The sequence below is a fragment of the Mastomys coucha genome, unplaced genomic scaffold (genome assembly GCF_008632895.1).
Source record: "Mastomys coucha isolate ucsf_1 unplaced genomic scaffold, UCSF_Mcou_1 pScaffold15, whole genome shotgun sequence".
NCBI lineage: Eukaryota > Metazoa > Chordata > Mammalia > Rodentia > Muridae > Mastomys > Mastomys coucha.
The window spans coordinates 53,104,702-53,114,245 of NW_022196897.1; the positions used below are offsets into that span (position 1 = coordinate 53,104,702).

Consider the following 9,544-nt stretch of genomic DNA (forward strand, 5'->3'; position numbering starts at 1 on the left):
AGAAAAGGTAATAAGGCCATTGAAAGTGGCCGTAAAAAGTGAAAAATACCAGAAATAACCTCTAAGTTCTGAAGAAAACAGATGGGCCGTAGGATCTTAAAACACATGTTTTCTGTCTGAGGATCAGGTATTCTTTCTACTACACTTGATTGACTGCACAAAATATTTCCATTGGGTGTAAAGAAAGTTTTCATCAAATGACCACATGATGGCACTAGAAATACAAACTAAGAGGGAAAAGCTTTTGAGTGAACATAGACACTTTTTATGTTAACTCTTTAGTTTTCGATGATAGACTAACAGGATTAAGGATTTACTTGTGATCAACTGGACTCAAAAAGAAGGACCTTTGTTTTTGTTGTTGTTGTGGTTGTTGTTGTTGTTTTATTGTTTTTGCTAGTTATTATTTTACTTTCTTGTTTTGTATCTCCTTTTGTTGGTGTAGTGCTGGTTTTTGATTTTGTTTTTTTTTTTAAATGCAAGTTTCTTATTTAGTCATTGTTTTTGTAGTGCCAGGGAACAAATCAAACCCAGAGACTTGTGCTTGATCAACTCTTTAGATTTTAGAATTTAGGATTTAAAAAAAGATATTGCTAGTATGACCTTATGATACTTATAATAGTATTTTATAATAATTATGATCAAGGCCACCAAAAGAAACTTAGTCAATGAAGCTTTTCACTGATCAATATCCACATCAGAATTGAGTTGCAAAAACTTATAAACCCAGAGGGAACCACAGAGGCAAACTCTCTTCAACCTTTTAGAACAGTTTTAGCTTTGATTCAGAATCTCTACTGAACAGTGTAATGCACCAGAGTTATATTCTGTGGTTTAAATCAGGTATTCAGCTAATATCATTGAACTTCATAAAGGTGATCAGAAAGTTGAATAACTGGCTAAGTCTGAAGTCTCTTGAGATTCTGATATGGTCATAAGATCATCCCGAGGTCTTTAAAATGGTGTATATCATTTCTGTGCTTGACCTGTATTTTACTTCAAAAGTAGATTTTTTTGTGTGTGTGATTAATTTTACTGAAAATTCTGTGAACCTCTCTACAAAGATGATGACAAGAAACATGGCTATCTTGCACAAAACCTAGGGGATTCAATACATACATGATACATAGTATCAGTTGTCAACCTGACAGAATCTAGAGTCATCTAAGAGACAGCCCTCATTGCATGTCTCCGGGGAATTATTGTGACTGCTTTGTTAATTAGATGGGAAGATCCATCTACTGTGGCTGGCATGGTTCCCTGGCTGGGATCCTGGAGTATAGAATAGGGTTCAGGGCTGAAGGGGTGCCTTAATGGTAGAGTGTTTCCCTGGCATATCTGAGTCCCTGGGTTCATTCTCAGCACTACAAATACAAAAAAAAATTTATATGATCAACAAAAGATACTAGATGAAAGCTATAGAGTGTATGCACATTTTTTTTACTTAATAGTACATATGACTATAAGACACAATGTATACAAACAGTTAACACAAACCACTTGCAAAAAAGGATATGAGTGTACCAAAATCTTAATAGCTATTTTCCTAAGAGGATTGAAGGGAGTTAAAATGTACAGGGCGGAAGTGGCACTGAACCGGAAGATGGCCTTCCCTTTATTCAATACTATAAAAGTCTGTAAGATAGGAATAAACATATAAGTATAAACTCGACCTTCTATTTTCTAATAGGGTTACAGTGAATAATTCCAATCCAGACAACCAGGGCAATCACTTTTGATGTGTACCATGAACACCAGCTCTCTCTGGATCACTTATGTCCTAGAGATGAAAGCTACGATGGCTCTTACCTTCCACCAACCACTTACCTGAGTTTGTACATCAGGAGAATGTCCTTATTTCCTTAATATTTTAAGTGTCTACTTAAGTCATAGTTTGAAATGGGGACACATTTCATTTTTCATGCTAAGATTCACAAGAATTCCTTCTCATAGTGATTTTTTGCCTAGATGAAGTATCAGGAAAATTAATCCTGTGGAATGCAAAATCGTTCAACAGAACTGAATGTTTTAAAAATAAATACTCCTTCACTATCTGTGCTTATAAAATAAACATTATCACTCTGCTGGTAATAGAAAACAAAAGCAGCAGCCATCGAGCCCACACAGATGGGATGGATATCATCCAGTCATTGATTTTTGGAGGCCAGGATCCCTGGGGGATATCTTGTTGACCAGGAGTGCTAAGCTCTGTATTGGGATTTCTGAGTTAGCTGACACTAATCCCAACTGACTCCCATCTGCACGGAGGAAATGCTCAAGGTCCCTGGAGACCTCAGGACCCATAAACATGAAAAGAGTCTATCACAAAAGGTAGACATACTACACAGCAAAGATCAGTGTGCAGAGGAAAAAAAAAGGTAAGACTCACCATGCAATGGAACAATATGGCGTAGTCTGACATAGTTCTTCTAAGGCATATACTGATATTCAAACTATGCCTAGGTGGGAGAAGCTGACATCTCTGCAAATAAGATACTAAAAATAGAAAATGCTAAGGTTTAAATTTATTTTTTACTAATATATTTTAATTTCTAAATATGGGGAATGCAATTAAGGCCTCCTGCATGCTAAGAAAGTATTTTACCATAGGCTCATGTTCCCAGCTCAGGGTGTGTGTGTGTGTGTGTGTGTGTGTGTGTGTTGAATCTATAACCCAGAGTGGTATATAAGTGATCCACCACTGAATGATGCCCCCAGCATAGCTTTCAAGATGTTTATGAATCTATTCCTTAAAACTCCCATGTTTTAGCCTTTTGATGCATAGCTTCATGAGCCCTGCTGTGATTGGCACACTCTGTAATGTTCTGTTTGTTTTCTACTAAGAATTTTTGATAGCATTTCTTTTCCATATTTAAACTTCAGGTCACTAACAGATTTTCATTCTAATTTTCACTTTGATCTTGAGATTTTCAAATGGAGCAATCCTTGAACACAGAGGTGCTATTTGAAAGTAGCCCCTTCTCTCTGGGTTCCAGATAGACATGCTCTAATATCTATGAAAATATGTCCTACACAGTGGGGGGGGGGGTCTGTTAGTATCTTCTCAGCTGTGACACAAAAGATCCAGCTACTGAGAGTAAAACCTCTGTCTAGAAAGTTGTAATGCAATTGGACAGGTAACTCTGTGTATGTTGAAAATAATGATAAAATTAAAAAGGGGACTATAGGCTGGCTGGGCTGTCCAAGTTCATTACGGTTCTTTGGCAATTAGAGTTACTGTATCATAGATAAACAGAGACCTCATCAACTGGGTGAGAAAAGTGCTGCTTCTCTAATGGTTTTTAAAAGTCCATTCCATTCCCGGTTTGCGCTCTCTTTGTCTTTGTCTGTCTCTGTCTCTCTGTTTGTCTGTCTCTCATGTGTGTGTGTGTCTTGTCCATGGATCCAGTACAAGCTCTCAGCTACTGTTCCAGCACCATTGACCACATGCCGAATCCTCTCTGAATGGGTGCATCCAGCCCAAGGGAGACTACCTTAAGAAGTCTGGGAGGGAGGAACACACTTAATCCAGTGGCAATCGCTTGTGGTCAGTACATAGTCCCCATCATTCTCTCTGATTCATTCTATATTTTTGTCCCTAAATGACCTTGTGAAAGCATCATAAAACATGAATGGACTTGGGTAAGGGAAATGCCCTTGCCTTAAGGAATGTGAGCATTCAAGGACACAGAAAAAGTAAAGCTTAGGACCAATTATCTTTCAAAGCTTTTGCCTATGCTTCCTTATCCAGAAACACAGCCAGTAAAATTTGGTAGAAATATTGGGGACTAGAGTAGGGACTATAAGTAAAAATGTAACTACAAAGAATTTATACTCTTCAACTAAGAATCTTATTTCACATATTACTATAGACCAATTTTGAAATGAATATGCTGATAGAGATGACAAACGAGTTTCAGGCTTACTGCGGCATCTTTCACAGGCTGAAGGATGAGAAGTCTTGGGAGGGTCAACAGTAGTTCAACAGGCAGGGAAATCCCCAGGCTCATCCCAAGGAGACTGGTTATACTCAGAATTGCAATGACACAGGTTCCTTGGCCACCTTCTGTTTAAAGGATGAGCAAAGGAAACTGTGGTGGTTTGAATGAGAATAGCCCCAGTAGGCATACATATTTCAATATTTGGGCCTCAGATGTCAAAACCGTTTAGCAAGGACCTTGTTAGAGGTCATGTGTTAATAGATCTAGGTTTTGAGGTTTTTAAAAGTCCATTCCATTCCCGGATTGCGCTCTCTCTGTCTTTGTCCGTCTCTGTCTCTCTGTTTGTCTGTCTCTCATGTGTGTGTGTATCTTGTCCATGGATCCAGTACAAGTTCTCAGCTACTGTTCCAGCACCATGCCTGCCTGCCTGCCTGCTGTCACGCTTTCCCCTAGGATGGTCATAGACTCATGTGAACCCCTACAATAAATGCTTTCCTTTGCAGGTTGCCTTAGCCGTGGAGTTTTGTCACTGCAGTAGCAAAGTCATCACTACAGAAATACTTGACAGGAAATAGAAAAGAGGGAAGAGGAAGCAAGGACAAAACAGGAAATGTTAGTGAAGCCAACAGATGCTCTGGGGAGCACAGAAATGCTGCCCTTTCTAAAGGAAGCCAGCGTTGAGACTCAGAAACTTAGCAAGAGAGAACCGGGAGGGAGGTCTAGACACTGGGCCTCAGCAAAATGATGTTGCTAACAGCCCGGCAAACCCAGTCCTGATTAATAATTGAAAATTTGGAAGACCAGTGGATGAACACCTCGATGTAATTCTTAATTCTCCAAAGGTTTCCATCCTTTAAGATATATTTGATACATTTATAAATTAAATGCAAATAATTTGTAACAACGTGTTTCATAAAGGCCTTCATGTGTGACTCCATGTAGGTGGGTTGAAACAAGAGACTGGTGAGGTTTGACTGAGCAGCAGGCTTTTTGTGCTTTAATTTTTCATAAGATTTCCTCGCACTACTGCCAAGGACTGTAACAATAATGCCAGTATTGCAGAACCATTTTCATTGTTTTTTGCCCTATTGGATGTATTCCTTTTAGATTGAAACGTGTAAGCGCAAGCCTCGCATACATCACACTGAAGTGTTTATGGGTTTAGTTTCTAAAGCTTTGCAATAGGGACAGTATGTAGACTTAGCACCTCATTATATGTAGGATTGTAATCAGTGTGAAGTCATTCAATTTGATTTAGAACTTAAGTTTACTTTTTTTCAACTAGGCTGCTATTTTTTTTTTACATGACAGTATCTACCATGTTCCTCATAACTTTACCATAGTTAAGAAGTCAGTTTGCACCTGCAATCACACTCAGAAATATCGTATTGAAGATGCTGCATGGAGGAAAGGACCCAAAAGGATCAATGTTTACTTAAAACAAAGGATTAACTCCAAAGCTACCAGCCACCTAGACATTCGCCTTCTCTATTTACACGTGCAAATGGCCCCAGTGGTGAGTACTAAGAGTGTACCTTTAGCAGAAACTAGCCACATCTGTGTCTACTCTTTAAACCCATCCCTTGGTTCATTTACTATAAGGGAAAACAACAAATGCTTTAATCTCATCACTGCAATGGAGTAGAAATATAAGCACTTAGTGAGAATATTTTAATACCAGAATAATTTTCCTTCTTGGAACAAGTTTTTAAACAAGGCACAATGAGTAAATTCAGATCTAACCTCTATGTATAAAAACTGTTTATAGATGTATTTATGGGAATGAAGTATTCCTACAGGCCTTAGGACTTTTCTGGAATTATTTAACATATATATATATACATATATATGTATATATACATGTATATATGTTAAATATGTATATATATATGTTAAATAATGTCTTTGTAAGATTTCTATGACAAAAAAATGAAGTCGTGTGCTCTAATTTAGGTGCAAATGGTGACTGGTTAGGACTACATTTGGAAAGCTTTGTGCTTCATTCTGAAAAGAAAACACACACATCTAAATCCAGGCACTTACAAAGGAGTGATCAGATACCAACAGTAGCACAAATGAATCTAGAAGATGCAAATTTGGAAGTGTAGATAGCCTAGCACTAACCAATATAAACATAACATAAGTACGAACCTAAACTTAAGGATTTCAGATTGTCTAAGTACTATATGAAAAGCCAAAGAAGAGGTGAAATGCCTTAATGGTGTTTTCTGTAACCCAATGTAACAAAACATTTGGGAATAAAATGATATAAAAATCACTGAGGTATTTTATGTAAAATTTTCACAATGTCTCCAGTCTTCTCAGTCTGGTCTTATTGTATTTTAGGTGTCCATAGACACACTAGCTGATGTCTATCTACTGTGCTGAGCAGATTTGACCTGGTTTTCAACTACTCATTGACTGGCCAAGTCACACTCTTTAGCAATCTTTGACGGAAAAACATCATTTCAGGTGTTAAGGAAAACATGAGGCCTGGCAGTGGTGGTGCATGCCTTTCATCCCAGCACTTGGGAGGCAGGTGGATTTCTGAGTTCGGGGCCAGTCTGGTCTACAGAGTGAGTTCCAGGACAGCCAGGGCTACATGAAGAAACCCTGTCTCGAAAAACCAAAAAAAAAAAAAAAAAAAGGAAACATGCAGTGGTTTGATCAAAGACTGATTAGCATCCCTGGTAATCAAGTTTAATGACCCCCTCCACCACAAAAAGAAAAAACTCAGAGAAAGATAACAGCAGATTTGTCTCGAGTTAGGGCAGACTCCAGAATTGGATATATTATTTAAAAGCTGGCTCTGTTTTTTTCTACCTTTGCGATTCTGAATTCTTCTTTTCTATGACAAAGTCACTTCACTTGAGAAATCGAAATACATGTGCTTGTTAAATGATAAGCTGTGATTTCAATTCATGGCATCAGAACTGGATAGGTAGTGACATTTAAAAAAAAACAAAAAACCACTAAGATGACTTTGCTATAGCAGGGTGAAGCAACTGTTTTGCTGATTAATGATTACTCAGTAGTAATTCTCCAGTTCTCAATGATTGTACAAGATATGTAGCCTGGACCCTTTTCCTTGTTGTAATCTAGTAATTTCTCTCATACCTGTGCTTCTAGAAAGTGACTTGCTGCTATGATTACTGCCAAGGGTGAAACTTGAATTTGATAAATGGTGAATTTGCACTTTCATTTTCTGAATATATAGCCATTGGTGGAATCTTTATTTCAACCAAGAGTCCATGTTTTTTAAGGATACAGTTAAAACTTCAGTTCTAACTTGGCATTTCATCTAGACATTGGCAGAAAGCTGTGACATAACAAAGGTTACATTGAAATGTACTTTATTTACCTTCTTTAAAAGTTAGCTCAGGCAAAAGTAAGAGATAATAAATGAATAAATGAAAGTGAGATGGAGGGCAAGAAGTAATTCAGAACTAGTACATCCAGATGTGGAGCCTCACTCCTGTAAAGCTAGCAGCCTGGAGCTGAGGCAGGAGGATTGTGAGTTTGAGTCAAGGCTGAGTGCTGCAGTAACACCTTTTCTCAAAAGACCAAACAAATAAGTAGTAGGTGTTACAAGCAGACTAAATATATTCTTTTTCTGGAAGTTTAAATCACAGGCAGTTTTTAACTTACACATCATCTGTCTTCTAAATGTGCTGGTAGTCAATTCTTTGGATTTTGGATGCATTTTCATACAGGGAGTAAATAAATATGTGTCTTTTTTTTCAAGTTTCAAACTCAATGTAACTTTCTTCCCCAGGTGCTGGGATCCAAGCCAGGCCCAACAAGTGCTAAGTAAGCACTCCTCCAGTGAACTATTCTCTGGCCTTATGTAATTCCTAATGAAATATAATTATGAATTAATGGTAGTTGGAACTGTATCACTATGTAGAAGAAAGTACCAGTCTGGAAATAGTAACTTGGCTGTAAGTGGGGCTCGGGTACACATCTCTCTACTCCATACCACTCTGGTGGTCAGACTGGGAAACTGTCCTAAGTCTATCAGGGAGCAGGGAACATTCCGAGAGGTTCTGCAGTAAGGGATTTGATACTATTTCAGATGGTAAGAGAATGCTCCTTGAGCATTTCTCATTCTGGTTCAATCCATGGGTCTAAGTCTTTTTCCCTCTCTGAGAATCTTTAGATGGTCTCCCTTCCTCCACCCCTCCTCTTTTATATCCTGTAGCTTCAAGAAAAGATTTAGCTTCTGAGGGATGACAAGTCTGCTCACAGCTTCTTTCACAGCATTTGCTTATTTGCAGCAGACTAACCTCAGTTCATCTAACACAGCCTCCACCTAGTTATGGGTAAGGTCTTTAAGCCACGGATTCCAAGCTGAAATGACTGGGGATCCGGTACGTGAGAGTCATCATGCTACATTTATAAACTTTGAAAAATAACACATAGCAAAAATTGTAGATATCAATACTTTACAATTATTTATGTTTTAATTTGACCCTACTCTCGTATAAAAGAGAGGACTGTTTGCAGAGGGAAGATTCTGTCACATTACTTTTATGTTTTCTCAGGTAAGAAGAGAAAGCAGGGCATATACTGAGAACCCTATGGGGTTATCTGCCTTGAAAATAAAGAGGATATTCTTTAAGATCCCTAAATGATGCCCTTAGCTAACTAACTTCAGACCATCGTATGATAGCAGATCTGTTGTACCCTGCCACTAGGGTAGCTAACCTCCTCCTCATATGACAGCCCAGATGCACTGTTAGCATCTTCTATGTTTTCCTTTTCACAGAAGCTTGTCTTCACATCTAAATTTAAATGCAATTTAAATTTCCTGACTGAAGTCCACCATTTACGGTTTAAGTTGAGTTTCCAGATAAAGGTGTATGTTAGCCACTCAGGATCCAGCAGGAAGAGTAATTGAATTATATTAGATGCTGATAGAGTATGAAAGATTTGCTTTTAAAAAGCAGCAGTTTAGGAACATGCCACTAGTCTACTTAATAGTTTTGCAATCTTGGACAAACTATTTAATCTCAGTTTTATTATTCTTAAGTTGAGACCAAAGCTGTCTTGAAAGAACCTGTAAGGTACCAATATCAATTTAAAGTGCAAGTGCATACTATACAGGGGAGGTAGCAGTTGTTCATTTTTACCTTTCCAGAATAACATCTCTAGAAATTTCTGTCTTTTCATTGTGGAGAAAAATCTCTGCTCCACTCTGTCCTTGTGGCCTGAATACATGTGTCTCATTTTTAGGATGTGATTCAGCATGTGATCCTTACCTGGTCCAGAAACTTTGCTCACTGAAATAGAACATGTGAGCTGATTAGCAGGTATTCTACAGCTTTTGTCAGAATTTGGAAAACACATGCACCCTTTCTCAAGGTTACTTACTCTGCTGTAGATGTTAACTTACTGTGATGGAGGGCTATTTTTGCCATGTGTGGGTAAGCCCACCTACACAGGAAGCCAGCTTAGGGCAAAGCAGAGCCCACACTGTCCAAGGGCTGTCCTGATGCTGTCAATTTAGATTCAGTGTCTTTTGTTATTCAAACTAGATTTGGCCCATAAGTTTGCTTTTTTCTTTTTCTTTTTCTTTTTCTTTCTTTCTTTCTTTTTTTTTT

The 9,544-nt window shown here is 38.0% G+C and overlaps 1 protein-coding gene across 1 annotated transcript in view; it reads right to left on the reverse strand.

The window, feature by feature from the left end:
- LOC116090254 (sodium channel protein type 1 subunit alpha) overlaps window positions 1-9,544 on the reverse strand; it is a 141,944-nt gene that overhangs the window by 62,779 nt on the left and 69,621 nt on the right. Inside the window, exon 3 of the mRNA XM_031370485.1 lies at window positions 1,517-1,635. Coding sequence (XP_031226345.1) covers window positions 1,517-1,635 — 119 coding nt within the window. The remainder of the gene's footprint in view (window positions 1-1,516; window positions 1,636-9,544) is intronic.